Source organism: Astatotilapia calliptera, chromosome 9 (assembly GCF_900246225.1).
Source record: "Astatotilapia calliptera chromosome 9, fAstCal1.2, whole genome shotgun sequence".
In the NCBI taxonomy this organism is placed as follows: domain Eukaryota; kingdom Metazoa; phylum Chordata; class Actinopteri; order Cichliformes; family Cichlidae; genus Astatotilapia; species Astatotilapia calliptera.
This window is the reverse complement of record NC_039310.1, coordinates 10,093,508-10,117,133: the sequence shown is the minus strand read 5'-3', so window position 1 is coordinate 10,117,133 and position 23,626 is coordinate 10,093,508. Positions and strand designations below refer to the sequence as shown.

Here is a 23,626-nt window from a genome sequence, read left to right as displayed (position 1 = left end):
TGTTACTGAATTCAATACAGTAATGTGTTACATTACCACATCACTGGAAAATTTAATGTGATTACAGTAATGTGTTACATTACCACATCACTGGAAAATTTAATGTGATTACAGTAATGTGTTACTTTGTTTCTGACAACGCACTGTCCTGGAGTTTCCAAAACTTTAAACTATGCATTCATTTTATTCTGTTTATCCAGTGCAGAGGGCTGCAGCGTATCCCAGCTGCCACAGGGCGAGAGGCTGCTGGATGGGCTGCCAGGCTGTCGCAGACCTTTAAATTAATTTTACATACTTTCCCACTGTCTTTGTATTTGGCAATACCACACATTGATGCTTCCTTACTGACACATTGTGATAACTTTCTTGATTTGCTTTTATATTGTCAAGAAAGTTGTGGTACTGATCTTGTTAACAAGCTAATTGATGCCCGTAACAACTCTAGTCCATACAGACCTCGGCAAAACTCATACAGAAACTGTGGAGGATTTCAAGCAGCCAGGAGGAGCCACAAGTGCACTACACATGCACAGAGGAAAAGGGCGAAGGCTCGACTGTTACTGAGAACATGAACTAAAGAAATGTTAGATAATGATCGCCAAGAGAAAGAGCTGACTCTCAAGCAACCATTCAAGTACACAACAATGTAATAATAGAGTATTGACAGCAGCGCTGAGCGGGGATGGGTAATGTTATCCTCCCCACCATTTGTTACTGTAAACATCAGTTGTGTTGAGATTATGATTCAGTAAGGACATTTTGAACAGACAGATTGTGTGTCCTTGCATGCTGGGAAGGTCTCAGAGAAGAGATGTGTAACACTTTACTCCGATAAGGCTCTCGGTGTGCTCTAATGAAACTGTCCCACTACAAACATAATATTACCTGCAGGACCAACAACAACCTTGAACATAAATACACGCATCTGCTCTGGGAAATGCAGAGAAAAGAAATGACCGCCTAACGCCGTGGATTAAAAAGGAAAGAAAAAAAAGATACAGATGACTCACGTTACCACTTGAAAACATTTTAAGACGTGAGAAATAATAAGAGCATTTGCATATGACCTTGCAGAATGTTTTGCTTTGAGAATGAATGGCGCTTCTCCGCGCAGGCATCGACTCAGACAGCTTGATTAAACCCGCGCAGACCCCCCGTTGCACGAGGGCGTTGCGTCTCGCGAGTGCGAGCGTACACTCATTTAAAAATCACTTATCATATCAAATGAGTGTCAGTCAAGGTCTGAGATACACTACAAAGTCATCTGTCACAGTGTCTTTACATTAATCCTTCCACAAAAAGACACATTTCCACCAGAAGCTGTTTTTCACAGGATCTCACATGGTGTTATTTTCACTGGTACATTTCGCTGTGTTTTTGTATAGAAAAAAGTCGACCGCTCAGACTCGCACGGTTGAATGGATGTATAAAAATAAAGAGTCGGCTAATGGTGTGAAAGTGTTTCACTGTGCCACTAATGCTATGCTTTGGATGAGTCCACAGTGTACACAGTATGTGCTAATTAACCTCCCTTTCTGGCCTCACTTGAGCTCCCACTCCCCGTCACTCTCTTTTTACCCACAAACTCTGGCTGGCTCCGCCGCTCTTCCTCAGTCCCACCTCTTTTTCTGCTCTCTGTCTTACCGTTTTCCATCTCCGGTAATTTGGCCCAAGTTCTTTCTTGTCACCTAACGGATTTCTCTGCAAAGTGAAAAATGACATTTTGGGTCGGGGACTTCAAGGATGGTCAAGTTAATGAATGGCCACCAGATGGCCCTTATTAGGCTAATGTGTTCCCCCTCTCTGCAGCCCCAGTTCTCGCCTGGGGACCTAACTCGCTGGCAGCCTGCATGCGCGCGCGCGCGTGTGTGTGTGCGAGTGTGTGTGCGAGTGTGTGCGCGTCGTTCAGTTAAATCAGGTTAACATGAGAAGATGGAAGGACGAAGCATCTCAGCTGATGGGGTCAACCGTCCACTGCTGTCCCGGTCACTCCAGCGCCCGGCTGACCCCTCGCCCCACCTTGCCCCCCCATCTGACAGCCTGGCGCCGCTGCACTCTAGGCTGAAGTTTACATGCAAAAAAAATGAAGGATTCAGAGAATGAGCAGCGAGGCCCTTTCCCCTCCGATCTGACAGCACGTTAATTGCCTCATTTATAATCCCTGCTCATCAAAATGAACAATTGTTATAATGTATACATCTACCACAAAGACCTTTGTTAAACTCCAGAGTTATGCTAAATACGGTAATTAATTGAGTTTAATTTATTAGATTGTCGACAGTGTGTGCTGCTGCTGCTGGGCCTTTGTGTTTCTGTAGGTGAACGCTGTAGCTGCGAGGGATGAGAGCAGAGCTGTCAACCTTTTAAATGAGGGCCGCCGTTAGCTGCTCAACAAGTTACTGGAGGCCTCAACATCTTGTCTCTGTAGCCACCGTGATCCATTATTCAGAGATCCTCACGTCTAACTGTTTGTGTGCAGAATCTAATCAGTTAAGGAAAACGTCTTCTCGTGTGTGAATTTTTAACATATCTGGTTGTTGCTTAGGGTGGTGAGCCGATTAGTGCCGCTGCCTCACAGCAAGAAGTACCTGGGTTTAAATAGCCTGTGCAGATATTGTGTGCATTTTAATTATTTGTTATTATTAATCTCTCGCTCTTCCCCACATCGTGTCTTTGGTCTTACTTCCCTCCCCTCACCCCCAACCCATCACAGAAGATGGACACCTATCTGTGATGCTGGAGGGTTCTTCCTGTTAAAAGGGAGTTTTTCCTCCTCCATGTCGCCAAGTGCTTGCTCATAGGGTGCTGTCTGATTGCTGGTGTTTTCTCTGTAATGCTGTAGAGTCTTTACCTTACCATATTTAAAGTATTGAGGCAACTGTTGCTGTGATCTAGCACAATATAGAGACAATAAAAAGTAACTGAATTCTCTCCAGGAACTCTGGGTTCCTCCTTTAATCATAATGAGTTAGGCATGATTGTCTGCATTTCCATCTTAGCCTGCAACAGACTGGTGACCTGTCCAGGTTATACCACCATATGACAGGCTCCAGCCCGCCTGTGACCCTGACCTGGATAAATAGAAAAGATGGATGGAGGATTGTTGTTTATTAGATGCTAATTTGGGCCTCTCATTGTGATGGACCAAGAGAATTATCATCCAAATCTGCAGCCAAACTTGTGAGCTTCAGCTCTTTAATAGGCTGTTTTCGTACAGTTCAACTAAATGTGGCAGCTTGGGCTCGAAACGCTCTGAATCAGGGCTGGGCGTTATGAATGATGGCACGCTCGCCCACTGTTGTGTTTAAGAGGATTTAGTGTAGTGAGGCAAATGCTTGGCAAAAAATAGGGGGTGAAAAAAAAGAAAGAAAATGGTGAGCAAACGGCGTATACCATGTGTGGCTACAACAGGCCAAAATGACTTCATCGCCCTGCTCTGTTCCTCTGTGCTTGCTCAGGCTCTGTGGGCACTAGTTATAGGTCATCCTCCTACCTCATGCAGTTGGCAGGTGAATCTGGGATCGCGCAGCCTATCACAGACCATCTGAGCCGCTTTTCCATTTTCTGCTCCCTGCTTACAACAACAATATCTAAATGTTGAGATATTAAGCTTTTTTTTCCCACAGCTCTTTAGTTTGCCGCATGAGGCTCCGTGTTGGTACACAAAGCAGTGCCTGCTGTCAGATCTTTTAAACTGTGTTTTCTTTAAGTGCTTTGCTTATTATATATTTGTAATTAGGAAGATCGTTTTTCTAATTTAAACTAAAGCCACTTTGTTTTCTTTGTTCTAGTCTGGACTCATTTTTTGCTGCAGTTGTTGTTTTTATTTTTTCTTAACTGGCTTTTCCTCCTGTTCTTGCACCCCTGTTACAATCAGAGCTTGTACAATAAACACATACAATATCAAAGCACATTATATACTACAATGTGTCTACCCCTAATCTAATCAACATTTTTATTTTTATAGTAACAAATGAATGCATGTCTCAGTTCAAGAAGAAAGAAACTGAATGAGTAGGGTGTCCATTTAGCTGCCTCACTAAAACAGCTTGTTATTAATTACACCTGTACTATTTTTAACTCAGAAGTCTTCTGCTAAAAACTCTGTAGTGCACAAAACGTCTTAAATTATGCACGGACGGTAGCCCTGACATTTGCATACAATTAGCAGAACCACATTGGTATGAAGCAGAGTTTGGGTCTGCTTTTAAATGCACCGCTGGAGCTAACACATCTGTGAGCAGTGAGCCAGCGCATAAATGAAATGCAACTGAATGAGCAATTCACGCGTGAGCTTGGTTACCACAGCAGACGAAATAGGGCAACAACATCATCATTATCCATCACTCTGAAGATATAAAACTGTAATAAGGGAGTAGGGTGACCTTAGGCAGGGGCTGAAATTTTCCCGTTCTGTTGGTGTGGTACCGTCAGTTGAGGTTGGGGCATAACTGCTGACGCCACCACATTCCCAGGAATGACAAATGGGAGCTGAATACAACTGGAGGTGCTTCAGGGGACACTGGGGAATGGGTGCGCTGTGAATGGCACAATTGCCAGTTGAGGTTTGGGGGGAAGGAGAGAGGCAGAGCGAAGCGTGAGCTAGACTCAAAGACCCCAAAATAGAAGCGCTGCCTCTCACATCTCCATCATCCCTCTGCCACACGGGCTTGGGGGTGGGGGAGGTGGGGGTAGGGGTCTGCATACATATATACTTACCAAGTGTAAGTGCATCATATCAACAACCCTGAACCACAGTCGCGTGTCAGACAAGACGCATCCTCACTGATTCTCAAAGAGCATTTAAAAGTTACATCTAACATCAAGGATCCTCAGACTTTCATGTTTCTTTATGCTATAGTTCAATTCAACATTCCTTCTGAGCAAGCCCTTGGCGACAATGTGAAGGAAAAACTCCCTTTTTCCTGTTCCAGGGCGGCCATCTGTCACAACCAGCTGGGGGTGAAGGGAGGGAGACAAGACAAAATACACTGTGGGAGAGAGAGCCAGAGATTAATAATAACTAATGATGAAATGCAGAGTGGTGTATAAACACCATACATCCATCTTCTTCCGCTTATCCAGGGCCGGGTAGCGGGGGCGCAGCACCTCCCAGAAAGCTATTGCAGCATAACTGAGGGAGGATTCAGAGTCACCTGATCCAGCCCCAGTGACAGACTTTATCAAAAAGGAAAGTTTTAGAGCTAATCTTATGAGTAGAAAAGTAGTCTGTCTCCTAAATCTAAACTGGGAGCTTGTTTCTCAGAAAAGGGGCCTAAAAGCTGAAGACTCAGCCTCCAATTCTACTTTTAAACCATAGGAACTGTGACTATGAGGTGTTTAAGAAGAAATGTGGTCTGATTACTCAAGCCCTGGTATGTGAGAAGAAGAATTTTAAATTCAATTCTGGATATAACAGTGAGCCAATAAAAAGAGAAGTCAATCTGAGAGAGATATGCTATAATATATTCACTATCTGCTGTGTCATATAAGCCAAAATACACGTAAACAAAACTAAGATGCATATTTAAAGGTTTTTTTTTTCTGTTTTACCAAATTAAAAACTTTAATAAGGGCTTATATGTCTTTTTAATATTTTATTAGCAGTATTGACGCTGCATTCATGAACGTCTAGCAAAGCAAAGAGCTGCATGTGCAAGCCCAGCAGCCAATCCCTTCTTCTCAACAGCGACTCCTGTTTAAACGGACACTAGAAGTAGGCTTTGATTGGTATGATGTTATAAGATGATCTGATGGATTGATGTAAAGCGGCTCTCTAATGTTAGCTGATTAGCCACATTTGTTTTCAATAAACGATTTTTCTCCTTCTTCCCTGGCTTTTGAGTCCTTTCATTATTTGCAGCAGCACAGATGTGAAACGTTGCTAAAGTAAAGCCCTAACAGGGACTTCTTGTTATCAGAGATCGAACTGGGTGCACCGGCTGCAGTATGAGGATCTCAAGTACAGAAAACTTCTTTTTTGCTCCCATATCACTTTTTTTCCCCATCGTCTTATTCTTAAGCGTTGATTGAAATATCTGTGACTTGAAACAGATGGCTTTGTGCTGCGTTTGTGTGTCAAGTGTTAACCAGCATGTTTTTAACAGTGTTTTGGCCTCCAGGGCTCTGTGCTTTTCATATTAAAAAACAACAACACAACTATAAATAGCTGAATTCATCCTCTTTCTTCTTCCCTGTAATTGAAGAAGTACATTACAGAATTAAGGTATTAGCTAAGTGTAGCAGTAAATTGTGTCTCTGCAGCATCTAAATCATAGGGAGGGGGAAAAAACTGAACATTTATTCATGATACTGCCATAATGTCCCCACATTAAAACAGCACACTTGCTCAGAACCAAACATCTCGGTGGAGTAAATGCAATCAAGTGGTTAACATGTCAAATTAGAAATGTGATAGTCATGTAGATAATTGATGTCAGGCAAATGGCATGTCATACTGCCCGTCTGCAGCGTTCATTACAGCGGTGAGGATCCTGTAACTCAAGTTATACGCTGCCGGAAAATCCTTCCAGTCCCACTTCAATATTACAAGGCGTGATGGGCTAATGCAGTTGGAAGACAGGGGCAAATGAAATGTAACCGAGACAGTAGCTTACCACGCAGAGTGAGACCTTCCCTCATCTCCTCTGCCAAATTGGAGTGGATCATTGTGAGCTCCAGCCTCCTGGTACAAATCACAGGGGACGGAAGAATTCCAGGATCTCCCGGAGACCTCTGCTGTGATGAACTTGCACTTGTGCATGAGTCAAAACACTGATTTAAAATTTAAATCCGCTGGAGTGAAAATAAAAGGCTACTTGGAGTTCATTTACACACTTTAAAATTAATGTTCCTAATATTTCTCTTATATTCGCCCTGAGGCGGCTTCAACCCTTTCTAGCCTGTTAACTAACATCACATATATATTCTGTATCTGCGTGTCCCAGCGGTGCCTTGAAGCAATAGCACATTTGTAGTGAGGTAAATATTCCAATCTAAGACACCCATGTTTTTTTTTATGTCAGTGCCACTGCATGAGGCACTGAATTATATTTGCCCTTTAATCCACATTTTTATTTGATATTTTTGAAAACTTTTGAAAGCCTAATAAAAGTTTAAATAAAGTTCTTACTCATCTAAATTATATGAAAGTTTTCGGTTTTAGGGGATCTTATATTGTTGTAAGTGAAAGTGCTAAGGTCAAAAGGTGATCGCATGAGAAAATTCTAAAATCACGTACAAATAAAAATGAGTCAGTCACTGTAAATATATAATTAAAATGGAATTTCATGAATATAATCCACCCAAACTACAATTTTATTCTCAATTTTTCTGCATACACGTTAGGTTGCACTATATGATTGAAAGAAATGATGTCAGGTTGCAAAGCGCTTCCAAAAACTGCAGGGACACAAATGGCCACTAGAGGCTTCCTCCAAATTGAGTCAACCCCTAAAGATGCTAAAATACCCATTTCTGATAGTGAAATTTACACGTTTACACCGTGGCATAAAAACATTTAATTTCTCTATAGTTAATTTCTTCTTAAGACACCAAACTGTACTTCTTGACTTCCTCTGTGTTACAGCTCATCCAGGATGTGCTCGCCTCGAGGAAAATCTAATCCACTGCTCAAAAAACCCATTAAAACATGACTTGATCATCACAGTTTAGCACAATCAGTGAAACTTCAGGGATATCATTCAGTCCAGTTAGGAAGCATAAACCATTGTGAAATTATATTATCGGCTTCAGCGTTAAATAAAGTGACAGCAGGCCACATAAAGCCTCATAACTGAATGGTTTTGCAGGTGGTGACCACAGACCATCCCCTCTTCTTGCCCTCAGCCCCAGCCAGTTGCGACAGATTGCCGCCCCTCCCTGAGCCTGATTCTGCTGGACGTTTCTTCCTGTTAAAAAGAAGTTTTTTCTTCCCTTTATTGCCAAGTGCTTCCTCACAGCAGGTCATTTGATTGTTGGGGTTTTCTCTGTATTATTGTAGGGTCTTTACTGTACAGTAGCAAGTGCCTTGAGGCAACTGTTGTCGTGATTTGGTGCTATATAAGTACATTGAATTGAATTCTACTTATCCCACCAGACCGATTTTTCTCGAGTTTTGCTTTTTTTTTGCTAGTGTCCTTATTACTACTAATAGCATGAAACAGTAGGGAAGTAGATGAAGGAATCTCCTCTCAGATCTAGATCAGATCATTAGTGAGCTGCTGGACAGTCTGTGGTGCTATTAGGGGATGTCAAATGCAGTTATATGCAATGTCCCAGAGGTTCGCAATTGGATTCAGGTCTGAGAATGTAAGGGCCGGTCAATGGCATCAATGTCTTCTTTTTGCAGGAAGTGTCTACACATTCTGACCACTGACAATAGTCAGGGTACTGTTGCTGAGAGTCTCCAAACTTTTTCACGACTGTATCTGAATCTGCTCTGATCTGAGGCGAGAACGATTGTATTCTGCAAGAATGTGCACGAGTACATTTTACACAAATGCATAGTGCATGCATGTATTATTTATTTTTCATTTATATATTTTTAAAAGCATTGTGCTTTTCTGTGGTAATTTGCTGTCATGTAGCCATGGTAACACACTGGAATGAGTTAGTATAACTTTAACTGTAATAATACAGAAGGCCAATATTCAACTGAATTCAGGTTTGTTTATACAGCACAAGACCAACAATGACAGCAGTCACCTCAAGGCGACTATATATAATCATATATAACCTTCTGCCTCTGTATTACAGCAACCTCCAGACAGCATGAATAGGTCACAGGTGTGATGCATGTGCACATGCAGACACAAACACACAATCATCCCAGGCTTTTCTTGTTTTCATCTTGTTTTTCTTGCAATGAAAAAGAAATGTTGGAGAACGAACTAAAGGGCGTCATCACACTGTAAATACTTGAGTGTGATGACACATGTATTAGAATATAACGGCATGCATCAGCTTAAGATTCTTATTATCAGGTTCGTATTTGTGTTTCAGTACATTTACATCCACACTCCCGGCTACGCGGGAAGCTTTCAGGTTGACCTTGAACGTGGATCTGGAAGGACAAACACCTCTACGACTCTAAGGAGGCTCGGAGAAGAAAAGAGCTGAACCTGTTAAATGCAGCAAGTGTAATGTGGCGAATACATTTTGGAGGGAGTCTCTGAGCTGACGAAAGGATACATTTTTAACCGTTTTGTAACGGCGGTTATTATTGAAGGCAGTTTTTCGCTACCATCTGTCACCGCCGTGTGCGTTGGGGGACACGCGCTATAGATTGTTTGTGATTGCATGTGTGAATAACAGCGAAGACTGAGAAGTGAGGCTCTGAAAAGTGCACTACAGTATGCATGAGTGTATTTCGTGCAGGTGTCAGATGGAATAAATGCAATCGCTTTTGTTTCTGAGCAATGCCGAGCCATGTTAACATGCAAGCAGGGCTACAGCAGACATATGTTTCCTTAAAAAACACTGCATACATAACATTTGTAAGAAAATAAGCTAGAGGCTACAATAATGTACTGGCTCCAACCAGTAAGGAAAGCAAGCGTGCGTGTGTTTGTGTGGCTCTGTTTTTTTCTGAATGGACAGGTGTATGTGTGGTTTTATGGTGATGAGCTGTCTGAGTGTGTTCTGTAGACAGCACCTCAATGTTTATGCAGTGCTGATAGTCTCCAGGAAAACATTGGGGAAAGAGTGCTGCTTGATATTTATACACAGCAGCCATACCGTCTGGCAATGATGATGGCTCCCTCATGGCCCCAAAAGACAGCAATAAACCCAGAGAAAGCATGAGCGAGGCAGAGTGAGAAATAGAGCGGGATATGTGGAGTGCAGTCGAAGAAGTCAAAACACGGCAGCTCTTATGAAGGATTTGAAAAAAGAAAAGAAAAGAAAAATGGCTGCAGTGCTAAAGTGAAACCAGTTCAGGTAGTTGAGCAGAGTTTTGAATGGCTGGTCCTCATTGTGTTAACCTAACACAGCAAAAAGGATTAATATTATAAATGAGAAGTAACATTTCTCTCTAAAGGATAAGATGGACTTCCACTGAGCAGGCATCTTTGGGTCTTATCTTTGACAGAAATGAGTCCACCCTGTTTCCTGCAGCACATAAAACAAATATTTGCTCATCGTTAAAATCTCATATCAAGCACGACTACAGCAGTCCAAGAGTTGGGCCTAACATTCTTTCAGAGTGGCGAAGAAGGGTGATGTCATGCAGCCATCTGTCACACTGGTGGTCTAAACCTCAGCTGGAAGTGGACCGGCGTGATCCAGACTGGCCCAGCCAAGGCGAAGCCCACCTGGTGGGCATTTAGTACAGCTTCACTCTCCACCCCTGCAGTGCCAAGGGCACTGGCTGTTACAGCCCGCCACTATTGATCCATTTGGAGACCGAGCAGCAGTGGCAGGTAACCAGGCACCAGATGGCCAAAGAGACCACCGCCCACACACGGGCACCCACATATGCACAACCAAATAAACAAGACCTGATTCAGATCACTTTTACATAGAAGCCACAGCAAGCATATGGTCTGTGGCTTGTACACACAACTTTTGTACACATTTTTTTTGTTGTTTTTGACACCAATACAACTATTCACTGCGTGTTTTTGCACAGTCACAGTACTGGTAGTGTTTACCTTTTTTGTATTCATTTATTACTATTTTTAGAAGTAGAGGCTTTAGAAGTCGGTTCATAATTATCAGCATGATCACAGCAACAAGACCCACTGTTTATCCCCACATTCATTCACACTTATTAGCCAATACGCTGGTGAGAAACAGCACCCCACTGGCTGCAGGTTATTTAAGTCCTGTGGAGGAAACAGCAACAGAATGCGTCAGTGACAGCATGGGAGCTGCGCAATTTAAGCTCCTAATTTCAAGAAAAAAGTCACTTCCAGGCTGACTGAGTTAACAAAGATGAAACTGACCATAGTGAAGTTCACAGGATGTTTCATGTCCTCGTTTATTCATTATTTTGCAAGATTAAAAGAGTTAAACGTGTCAGCTAATGAGCACAGTGTGACCCAGCACGTAGTTAAGCAGTTTCCCACTAATAACACCAATATTCACAATTGTAATGTGTGCCTTAACCTTGAATATTTTTTTCAGGGTCCAATTTATCTGAAAATTCACCAACTCCAAATTATTCATCCAAGTCTTCATTAAAAGTTATGTCTATAATTGTGCTTCTTAGGTATGATAAAAATATATTCAACCAACATGATTCACTTTTTTCATTTAATAAATATAACTCATGCAGGTTTTATGTTTGCTCAGCCTTCTTTGCTTTTATTTGCTTGTATGTGGCCATGAGGTTGCCTGTTAATGTACAAATATCACGATGGAAAACAAGAGAAAGTCCGCCAAAAAAGCTTGCATTAGTAGAAGTGGTAATATACAGAAGGTTTAATTTGTGTATATTATTTTCGATGGAAATACTTCAGTAAAAATACTTCAGTTCCAGTGCAGCAGTATGATTGAGAATCATGTAGGAACTTACAACTTTTAACACTTTTTCAACACGGCTGTGACTTATGTTGCTAAATTAGGCAGACTGCTAAGCAGACTGTGTACAAAGGATGGGCAAAGCTAGTGTGATGTCACCCGTCGCTCTGTGAACTCCTGTGTTGAAGACTTAAGTTTTGCCAGCATCATGTTGTTTCTTTGGAGCCAAAAAAAAGGTGGAGTGCTAAGTTATCAGCTAGTGCTAGCAAGCGTCAATAGATATGTGCATCCAGACTGTATGAGTGCATCACACAGATAGTAATAGCTCCTAAATATGATGTTACATGAGCTTTCATGGCTGCTTCCAACCTTTAGTGAGTGCAAGGCTACAGTAGTATGACGGTGAAATTTGGCTAACGCGGGGAAAAAAAAGGTATTTTTCCTAATTATACCTAAGTTTACAGTTACCCATGAACACCAGGCTGCTCTACTCCTATCTAACATCACCTGTTACTGTAGGCAGTACTACCGTCACTACACTGTCCAGTCTTCTAATACTCTTACCATAATTTGTTTTTCAAGATTTTTAAAAATGCATTAGCAGATGATTTTAGCAATGCTTCATGTACAGACCCACCATCTGATTACAAAAATTCCAGCGTGGATTAGTATGTTACATGTAGCTTTGGATTTCCATTTTATCAAATGTCACTTGCTATTCAGTCCCTACTTTTAAAAATAACCTTTAAAAACAATAATAACCTCTCCTGCCATTTTTCACGTCTTTCATCTCTGAACTTGTCACATATGTACTTTTCCCCACTCTAAAAAATACACACTGCACGACATTTGTAGCTAGCAGACGGACTGCGATCAAAGCTGCACAGAAACACCTGATGTTTGGTTGCACTTGTTAGACTGCATTTTAAACGACCTACCACTTCAAAACAGGTTATAATGTTCATACTCACTCCCAGTCTGTAGAGCTAACTATATCCTAAAGTACTGTAAACACAAATTTACTGATGTCAATATACATACGTTTAGCTAACCTAAGCTAAGCTAAAATAGTGTTTATCAGTCCTACAGTTGGGAAAATGCACAAAATAAAAAGCATGATCAAGAGGTAGCAGCATCCGGTTGTTCAGTGATGACGCGACGAATCCTACTTCCGGGTATAAAGTAGTCTGCGTTTAATATGGCTTTTGTGTTGTTAACATGTTTAATGTTTTGTATTTTCTTCTATTTAATCCCAAAAAGCTCCTAAAACAGTCAGTGATCACTGTTCACCTCCCTCGGCTTTTATCACCGCTAATCATTTATTTAAGCTCAGTTTTTAAAACCTTAGGATGTAACTACAGCCCAGCCCATGCAGCAGTATATGAATGACTAACCTCGTATTGTGGATGGATTATCTCAGTTGTTCTCTTGGCTGAAGTTTGGTCCTTTTACAGCATCCTGCCATGTGATTACATTTGTTTCTGACCACCGAGAACACTCACGTTAACTTTTATCGAGTGGAAAAAAAGTTAGCTTGTTTATATTATGCTAACATAGCTGTGTCGCTAGCGGTAGCACATCATTATATACCAGCTAGCCCAACTTCAGTAACCCTACAAACGTCACTGCTGTTTAGTTTCCTGTCTTCAGTTATGTTGGAAGTGATAACAGAGCTGTACGTTTTAATTTGTTTCCAAAACCCCGCAGTCAGGACATGCTATATTGTATTTAGATAGAAGCTAGCGAGCTAACTCCCTGCTAACTTCTAACTCCGTTAAATGTCATAAATTCCGTTTTCATGGATGCCTGGATGCTAAACTCAATTGTTACACCTGGTAGAGCAGAACGCTGATCATTTTATTAAAGATGAAAGACTTTAGACAGTTTTTCAACTCTCAGTAATGCCATACTGATCGTTTGATATATGGACCTGCAGCGGAGTTTAGACCCAGACACGGCTAGTGACGTCAGACTGAACAACCGGATTGACATCCACCTGTCATACAAAGAAACCACGCCTCACATAATGCATACTTTAATTCAAATTAAATATAGAGTGACATATATAAAAATTCAACCCCTATAAAGCTGTCATGGTGTAAATATGCAATAGATATAAAAATATATTTTTAATCAGACTTTAAACATCTTTATTTGTGCTGTAAAAATGTGCATTTTAACAGTGGGGATCAATTGGATTTGACTCACGTTTGGAGTCAGCCTCATGTGGACATTTGAGGAACTGACATTTTTGGCATTTGTGTTGTTTCAGCTCCAGGGCTTGACACTCAAACTACAATCTCTCAAAATTAAGAAAAATCTATTAAAAAAAGACATGAAATACAAGTGCATCAGAAGAAGCTGTGTACTGTATATCTTTATTATGTGCTATGTACATCATTTACAGTATAGTACAGCAACAATACAGGGATATGCTACACACTCAGGATTGCACAGTTTTAGAGTTAGGCCACAGCGGTTGGGTACCGTGGTTATGAGACATAACAGTAAGTACAGCATACATCTTTGGCTTCATTGAAATAACAAAAGCATGAACACAGACAATGCAAACTTTAGTCCACAGGAAGTACTGACTAAAAAAAAAAAAAAAACAGAAGGAAGAAAAAAAAAATCCATGTTTTCTTCATATTTGAGTTGTGTTTCAGGTTAATACAACAACACAGCCCTGAATTCAGTCAAAATGATTTTCCCACGTGGGATGTGCCTGTGCATATGGAAATAATCTGTGCATACACCAAGGGGATCACAATAGCGAGAGTAAATTCTAATTCATTCTCTAACTGGCATCATTTCTCCCGGCCTATTAATTTGCGGTAAAATTAAACTAGTCCTCATTTTGCTGGGCTTGTTTTCCGATTGAGCCTCTCTGCCTCCTCGTAATACAGAATCTCCGATTCTCCTCCCACCAACACACAGCGGCGGTCACAGCCTACAGAGCGTCGGGTTGAGGGACGGAATACAGAGAGAAACAGAGGAGACGGAGATTGGATGAAAGATAGATGGGGAAAGAGAGCAGTAAAGAGCGAGTGGGAGAGAGAGGAGGGGAGTGACACGGTGAGATAGAGCAAGAGAGAGGGGAGCCGACAGAGAGATGGATGCAGCAGGGTCGCTGAGGTGAGGAGATGGTGTAATGATTAGATCACAGATACCCTTGAGCCTTCCTCCCGTCCCTCCTGCCCACAAAAAAAAAGAAAAGAAAAAATCTGGAGGCACACTTGGACGAGAGGAAAGCCTGCAGCTGTAAATGGCCCCGCTGTCAGAGTTCATCTGGGTGGAGGAGGGAGAGCAGGAGTGGATTACCAGAGTCTGCGATTAGAGGAGCCCACTCCAGCTCTCCAGTTCTCCCCAGACGGGAGAGAGGTGTGCTCCTTCTGCAGCACAACTCTCTCTCACTCTCAAATCTCATGTTTGACTGTTCGGAGACAGCAGTCGTGCTGGAGAGCAGGAGGTCCTGAAGGCTCTTACTTGATGAGAAGTTTCTCGAACATCAGAAATGATCAATACACGTCAAAAAAATAAAAAATAAAAGTCATGGTGGTATCTGCCCAAGGAGCAGTTTAAACAACCCTCCTTTTGTACTTTGATACTCTGGGCTTGTCTTTCAGAGCTTCCTCTGTTTCTCACGCTCGCAGCAGCACGTCTGAGCCTGCTGCCAGCTGTTTCCTTTAATATCGTTCACCTCCTAATCAGATGATGTCATGCCCAAACTTTTGCAGAGTGAGAAGTGGCTGCTAGGCTGTGTTTAAAATGCTTCCATCTAGTGGTCACTTAACGACACTGTTGATGAGCAGAGGAAAGTGTGTCGGGTAGGCAGGGAGACGGCACAAACATATGACAACGCGATCCTTCGGTCTAGTTCTTTAAGAAAACGTCTGCATATAAAACACATTTCTCCTACATATCACAAAAGGCGTGGAGAGACGGCGCTGACAAGGAGTTATTAATGACTTTCAACTATAATGGCTCCATTAAGCGTATATAAATGGCTTGCTTCATAATAAATCGTTACTTAAATTCAGAAAATGTGATACTCAGTGGCATCACCGCAGTGCAGACGTGACAGTGGAAGGGCTAGCTCTGACTGGAAGGATTGCCCTGCGGGCTGATTCTCGAGTTAGCTGAAGAGCGATGGTTTCTTTCATCTCGTCAAATCAATACAAACTCTGAAAACTCAACGTCTACAAGAGAATTTCACCATAGTTTCCACTTAAGCTGCTCCTTAAGCTTCCCTGCAGTGTGCTCCAATGACAAATGCGATCATATTTTAGCTGAACTGCATGGTTAAAAAAAAAAGAAGGAAAAATGAAGAAATGCAGACAAACAACAACTTACTAGACATTAAAGGACTAGTTCAAAGTAGTGTTTTGACCATCCTTACATAATACATGCGATGTGGACTGCTCTATGACAGGGCGACTGTGAGGAAAGACATCACCAACCATCGATTAAATAAAAGTTTCAGTATGTACACATTGAAAAATAGAAAAAAGACATGATTTGAGGTTACAGCCAACAAATATTTCATTGCTAAACAAAGCTACACAAAGCCAGCTACTGAGGAGTCCTCCATGTCCAGCGTGCATGATCACTATGTTGGATCTGTGTCCTCTGGCACCTTTCTCCTTTCTGCCATTGATGTTAACATTAAAAGCGTGCACAGCTTGCGTCTCTGTGAAGGTTTTTATTCCTTCAAATGTGGGAAAATCCGCTTTTACTCTTACTAAGGAAGCATTGTGCACAACCGGGGTGAGGGCGGTGGGGGAAGGCAGATATAAGCGTGACAGAAAGGTTTCTAAAAGATGACGTTAGTCCTTCTAGACTACTTAAAATATATTTTTTTTATATTTTTTTTCTAGTCCATTTCTGTGAGACAGGTGTCGGTGTTAGTATAGCCTCTCCTGGTCGACCAGTGCAGCCTCTGGAACGTAATCAGCCGTGTTTATCAAACCTGCACACGATGAAACTGGAACAACAGCTCAAAACATGCTAAGAAACGATGAGACGATAAACTGGGGAAGAACAAGGCTGGGGCTGTGTATGTGCTTTTCTTTTCTGCCGTTCAGTGCTAAGGTAGCAGGTGGCTTCCAGGTAGCGTGGTTTGTCCCCTCCCCCTTCCACCGCCACCACCACCCCCGACGAGCCGCTAATGCCTCCAATAAGATAAACCCTTGGCGATGGGCTCTTGTTGACAGAGCTGCCACCGATAAGAGCGTGGGGATCGCTAACGGCCAAGACAACTAAAAAACATGAGAGGCTGGTCTGGAGATAAAGAATGTAGGAGGTGGAAGGAAAATAGGAACAACAGCGATCAATTGCTGGCACTGTGCAGCGATGCTATCCGACACCATCCCTCTCTTACATCTCCTGGAAGAGTGCGTGTGCAAGTGTGCGGCGATAATAATCTGAAGGGAGAGGAGAGGTGGGTGGTACGCGCGCGCGTATGTGTGTATGAATCTGGGTCATCAAGTCATCAATATCCACCTGCATTAGTGGAAAAAAACAGGCAGGCAAGGTCAAAACTGACTGAAATCCCTTCAGACATGAGGATGAAAGGGGAAAAAAAGGAAAACTGAAGTGTCTCCGAACTCTCAGATGACTCTATTCCCACACAGAGTGATAAGGGGGGGGTGTAGATGGATGAATGGATGAGCGGATGAATGGAAGAGCGGCGTTTGAGTATCTGCTGCTGACAGTTCAGGCAACGGCCGACTTGGCAAGCGGAAACAGGTGGGAGTTGTGGCGCTGCGGCTGGCTAGGGCAGGGAGGAAGGAAGTGGAGGATGAATTATGGATGGACGGATGAAGTGAGGGGGAGAGGAGGAGGGCGAGGGGGTGGGTTGGGGGTGTCTGGCGAAGACCTGTGCCCTGCTGACAGGCAAGCTGCTAGTCGGTGGAGTCGCTTAGCCACACAGAGTCAAGCAGAAATGACTGTGCATCTCTGCATCTGCAGCGTACAAAGGCTTCCGGGATGGTTTTAGGCAACAGGGCACCGTGGAGGTGAGCGAAGCCGTCTGCTTCACTCTGAAAAGTAACGCGGGAGCAGACGGGGGTGCAAAAGCTCACTCAGTCACTGTCATGAGATCGGTTTGCTTACTCCACCGCTGCCCTTCTTCTTTTATCTTCCTCTTTTTTCCCTCACGCGGGCCCTTTCACTCCTCGCACTCTTCAACGTATGTGGATGGAAACCAGCCCACCTGAGGGGGGAAAAGAGACTGAGATTAGTAACCAGACAGGGGTCGAATGTCGCCATCAGTCATCATTTTCTCAGTCTGCTTCAGCTGTTGCTACTTCAGACACTTTGCAGATGTAACCAGGACCCAGTAAAGAGCTGTTGCTGCTGCTTTGATGCCTTTCTACTGCCCTGTCCAGCTCTCCTCATTTAAAGCTCACCTCCTGGTATCTCCTCCATGCTGATGAGTGTGTGCTGGAAAGCACAGCAAACATTTTTAACAAAAGCACATATAGATGCGCCATCTTGGAGGAGCTGGACTACCAGTACAACCTGAATGGTTTGCAAGTACCATCAAACGCCGTCAGCGGCTACGAATCTAACAAAAAGCAAAACTAGGGAAAAACAGTCAGAAGGGATAAGGACAAAGCCCCGGTTTGTCGTCACCACTTCCAAAACCATTCCCTTTTTTGGGCGTTTCCTCTCCAGTGCAGCTGTGTTCACTTGGCCTTGTGTTATACTGAGCTGATCAAGTGTTTCTGTCACGGTCATCCTCGTCTTTAAACGCCACAGGTCTGGTCTGTGTTTACATCCTCCTGTTTTAGTGCTATTGTGATGGTTTCCTTCATTTTTTGAGAAGTGTAGTTAAACTGTGAGTCAACGCCCATGACATGTCATAAAACCACACATAATCAACTGATTATTTTACATATCTGTCTACAGTGGGTCAGTGGCAAAGGGAAAAAATAATGGGGTAACTGACTTTAAAGAAACTATATAGCATATTTATCTGCATTATGCTCAGAAAAATTGTTTAAATCAGCACATACCAGACGAGATACATGCAGATACTGATTGGCCAATAGCAACTTGGTAAAATAAAAAAAAACTGTTGTATTGCTTTAATGATGTGATATTATTGTACTGATATATTGGAATTTTAAATAGAAAGAGCCAACAAAAGTAATACCAACTGTTTTTACTGGCTGCTTGCCCTAAAGAGACACTAGCAGCACTTCACAGACTCTTCTCCCCCTCCTTAGTTTTTTTAAGAGTGGCATCAGTGCACACATCAGGCTTAGTAAAAGTGAAAAGCTCCATTTACTGCAGCTGTTCACTTCACACTCGCAGCACAAACACATTATTTACACACAAGCACGCACTCAGTCCGCCGCTCGCCGCCGACCTAAACTCCAGCCACGAGTGGGAGTCGACGCACAGATTTCCTGCCTTTTCGCTCAGAATTTAACACCTGATTAGAGAGCGCTCCTGGCATTGGAAAAACGTATGCATTTAAGTGATGTAAGAGCAGCAAATGAATCCTTCCAACAGGATATGTGGAAACATAAATACTGCACACAACTGACTAATGAAAAAATAGACTGAGTCTGAACAGCCCCTTCCAGGTAGCCACAGACAAAAATATCTGCCAAATTTTTCTTCTGCAAAACGCCCGCTTTTACTGCTACCCAAAATTGGATTTAAGAATTTAGCAGCTAGAATCATTTCAGAGTGAAGACTGCTAATACAAACTTCTGTGCCTTGATTAAACAATACTGACAGATACATACTTTATATCAAGGTTGATTGTTTTTAAAGGAGAATAATGGCATGCTGCCCACCAACATGGGGATTTTTGGGAATTTTAGAAAAAGATGATATCCTGGAAGGCAAAACCAAGCCCCCCCTCCCACAATTTGCCATTGAGCACCTTAAGGTTTCCACTCACCCTGCCGTTGACCTCGCCCCTCCACCAGCCATTAGCTCCCGACTTGGTGTAGATCTTAACCACGTCTCCCTCCTGCAGAGAGAGCTCCCGGGTGTCGCGTGAGCTGAAGTCGTACCGCGCTATTGCCACACCAATCACTTTGGGGGTAAACACTGCAGGAAGAGAAAAGAAAATGAGGGGGATGCAAAACAGGACGAAAAAGAGAGAATGTGCTCATCCATGGTTTTTGCTGACGACGAGTTCAAACACATCGGTTGCAACATGTAGACGCTCATACGGACAGAGAGGTGGAGAGGCCTGGAGTTACACACGTCTAACTTTGACAACTACAGGTTTCTTTTTGGTCACCAATTTTATTTTTCTTCCTTTCACACAAAGATAGAAAGGACCTTCACCGCCCCTCCCCCACAGCGTCAATAAAATTCCAGCGTCTCTGATCCTTTCATCTAAAGTATTCAAGAAAATAAAACCACAGAGCAAATATAATGAAGGAAAAGTTTTAATTACGCAGCCAAATTCAGCCAGCTGTTCTTCATAAAACTAGCTAGAATCTAGTATGAACAAAAGGAACTATTTTATGTAAAAAACTGCCAATTTTGTACATCACGCTGGAATTTCAGCCAGGTAATTTGACTTCTGGCGACTTTGTACAAACTCACTACTCTGAGTGTAAGAGCTGTGCATAGCTTTAGAGTCATAGCTTTAGCTTTAGCAGGGTTCTGACAGCAGTCTGTGTTAGACTACATGTCTCCTGCTGAGCAGACAGCGGTGTGAGAGACACATGTGGAGCCGGCTAGCTAGCTCCATCCCACCCTGCCGGCTCTCTTCCCTTTCAGACGCTGACCGGTGGTCCGACTGGGCAAAGCTGACATGTGGAAATGGAATGTCAGACCTCTACAAGCTGGCCGTAGGGATAGAATATCTAATATACAGGAGCTCTGTGTATTTGGACACTTCCACCTTTACTTTGACAGACAGACCTGGACAAGCACACACAAAACCCAGCCACATACCAACTGTGGAAAACATCTCACACACTCTACTCTTTTTCTTAAAGGTGCACCTCACACACACACACACAAGCAGGCACATGCAAAAATGTGGACACACATCGTACAAACATGCAATTTGTACAGAATGGCATGTATGTGTGCAAAACTACACAAGAGGTGAGACGGTTCAATGAGAAGCTACATGAAAGATGGAAAAGGCCCAGATTTTCATGCAGTGACGCAAACGGACAGCCAGCGTTCCCGAGCAGCCATCAACAGGCGAGGTGAAGAGAGAAAGAGACCCAGTGTTAAAGTGACAGGCAAAGACAGGGAGAGAGAGAGAGAACCAATACCTGTACCTGACCAGAAGGGAGCAGAGGAAGGAGGTACAAAGCTGTAGCCGGCAGGAGTTAGAAGAGAGAGGCCGCAGAGCAATGGGGCTATGGCAGGGCGGAGGCAGTGCAGGCCAGGCAGGGGGGTGGAGAGATGCAAGACGGGGTAGAGGAGGGCAGGAATGGGTAGGGATGGAAGGAGAGAGAAGCAAAGGAGAAGGGGAAAAAAAGCATGTTTTGTAAAAAAAATTTGATCTTTCTTTTTCAGAGGTATTTAAAAAAAAAAACCACACAGTCGCAGTTTGATGAAAAATAAATGATGACAGGCACAGGGGGAGAGCCAGTGAGACTTATCTACACAGCCACTGGAAGCAGCTCTTTCACTGATGTTCGGTGGTTAATTAATTTGTGCCCCTAAAAGTATTTACTGTGTTTTTGGAACTATAATTATAATTCTAATCTTTTTTCTCCCAAACTCAAATATGAGATCAAACCATAACATTTATCAAAACTTGCAGCAATTTGTCGATGACTAAAGGTGAGAATTTTGAATTCCAAAAGCCTCTCACGTTCAAAAATCTTCTACAGTCACTTGATATGGAATAGAAAACACAGTAACAAGCTATCAAACGGCCGTTATAAATGTGCAAAAGCGAGAAGAGGGTCTTTGTCTAATTGCCATCGCTGAATTAAAGGAAACACTGAAGGTCCTAAAAATGTGCACTGCTCCTAAAATGTTGTTGAGACACAAAGCGATGACATATCTTGTTCCACTTTGCTAAAAGGACTTCTGCCTCGCTAATGAGGGATGACATCTTCGCTTTATTGCATTTAATTGAGAAGAACATGCAGTCTACTCACAATTACAGCGCGAAGGGGGATTTTTGCACAGTTGGAGACGTAGCTGTAATATTCTCCCCGACTTGCAGATGCTCAAAAAACACGGTAATGTACCCCGTTTCTTTATTTCACATTCCACTATTACAGGATTTTTCGAGGGTGCTCTAATTGCTTTTGTGCAGGCTGTTTCTGAACCTGAAAATGTCGCAGATTCTTCGTTACAAAGACTAACTGTGCCTTTATCTCGGCGTACAGCTTGAAAAACAACCCACCAGAGAACCACTGCATTTGTATTTCCGTCTGTCTTCCAGTCTGTCTCCTATTGGCAGAGGAGGCAGCTACAGAAACTGATCCTGTTCCAGTAACGTCTGAGAGTTGGCAGTGTCACTGCCTTGCTGTGGGAAATAGAACCTCTAACCCTGACAGTATTAGCACCTTGGTGTTCGTGGGGTTTTTTTGGAACGTAACTAAAGAAGCAGAGAAAGTTTGGCATGAGAACAGTCAGGGTAAAATGCTAACAATGAAAAGGGTTCTTTTTTGCTCAGTTGTGTTGCTAAAGTACAGAAACAGACCGCAGAGAATAAATGTAGTCGACTTAAACAGATGCCAGTGATTATTTTAGTCCAGAAAAGTTAAACTGTGGTGAACAAAACAACCAAAAAAGAAAGGATCATGGAAAACGTATTCCACATACATATAGTATGCAGAGTGCAGTGTTGCAATTCAACAACATCCAGAACAACCAAAATGATCATACATGAATCCTGAAATGACACAAACCTCGCCTAAATGGAGCTGTGTCATACTCTTATGAGCGGGGTGGCTGTAGAGCAGGTGTACTGATCGGAAGGTTGGTGGTTCAATTCCTGGCTGCCTTTTCTGCATGCCAAATATCCTTGGGTAAGAGACCAACCACCCCAAGTTGCTCTCTGATGCATCCAGAAAGCACTTCTGCACTGAAGCTCTCTATGCACTGTTCTTGAGCTAATCTGAAGGCCTCATGCAGAACGTTGGTGACCGCGCCTCAGCATCCACTCACCCTGCTCTGTGATGTTACATGGCCTACCACTTTCACGGCTGAGTTGTTATAATACCACTAACAGCTGACTGTGGAATATTTAGTAGTGATGAAATATTATGACTGGCCATCCTGGAATTCTCTGAGCTCCTGAGAGAGACCCACTCTTTCACAAATGTTTGTAGAAGCAGTCTGCATGCCTGAATTTATACATCTGTGTCCATGGAGGTGACTGGAATACCTGAATTCAGTGATTTGGTTGGGGGAGTGAATGCTTTTGGCAATATAGTGTATGTCATACAGTAAGTAATTATGACCAATGCACAGTTCATTATTTCCGAGAACAGAACGAGCACTTTAAATTCAAGTCTTCTGCTCATTTTTCAAATCTGCTGCCGTTCTTTTAAAAGCGTGCCCCCAGTCTACCCCTCATTCGGGTTTCTAAAGCCACCTCTGCACAGGAGCCTACATTTCAGCCAGTGGGAATAGAAAATCTAATCCCCGCAATGACTGATAAATGCCCAAACTTTATGAAAAATGTGCCGCTCCCAACAATACTGCTGGCAAGTTAACTGGCCTGGGTTATTGATATGCTGTAAGAGGAGCAGGGCTCTAGTGGTTTTTAAAATGAATACTAATCAGCGCACTGAGAGACAGCTCAGCAACCCCTAATGGTGTCTAGGTACGAGCAATATGAAGAGGGATCGCGCTCCACTTCAAACAGCCACCGAAACACCAGCTGCATCTTACATGCTTCATTTTTGCACAATCTGATTTGTGGACCACACCGGAATGCACAATGTGAGCCGGGTGAATAATAGAGGGGAGGAAGACCGACAGCGCACTCACACACACACACACACACTCACACACACACATACACGCTGCGGCTTCCCACAAGATGAGGACGAGAGTTAGAAACCTGCACACCACGGATACATTTCAGCTAACTAAACGCCAGTATTTCTTCCTTTGTAACGATGGGCAAAAAAGGAAATATCAATCAATCAGTTTCTCTAACTACGAAGCAGTCGACAAAAACAAAGCACAAACGTTAATTGGG

General features: G+C 42.8%; 1 protein-coding gene across 2 annotated transcripts in view; it reads right to left on the bottom strand.

Moving 5' to 3' along the window:
* Positions 1 to 13,814: 13,814 nt before the first annotated feature.
* The window catches only part of vav3 (vav guanine nucleotide exchange factor 3), a 92,218-nt gene continuing 82,406 nt past the window's right edge, over positions 13,815 to 23,626 (bottom strand). Inside the window, exons 26-28 of one of the 2 annotated variants that reach the window (XM_026179207.1) lie at positions 20,733 to 20,813; positions 19,382 to 19,533; positions 13,815 to 17,677 (exon numbers count right to left, since the gene is read on the bottom strand). In XM_026179207.1, coding sequence (XP_026034992.1) covers positions 17,633 to 17,677; positions 19,382 to 19,533; positions 20,733 to 20,813 — 278 coding nt within the window. In that variant the 3' untranslated portion in view covers positions 13,815 to 17,632. The remainder of the gene's footprint in view (positions 17,678 to 19,381; positions 19,534 to 20,732; positions 20,814 to 23,626) is intronic. The other variant, XM_026179209.1, reaches the window with a different exon arrangement.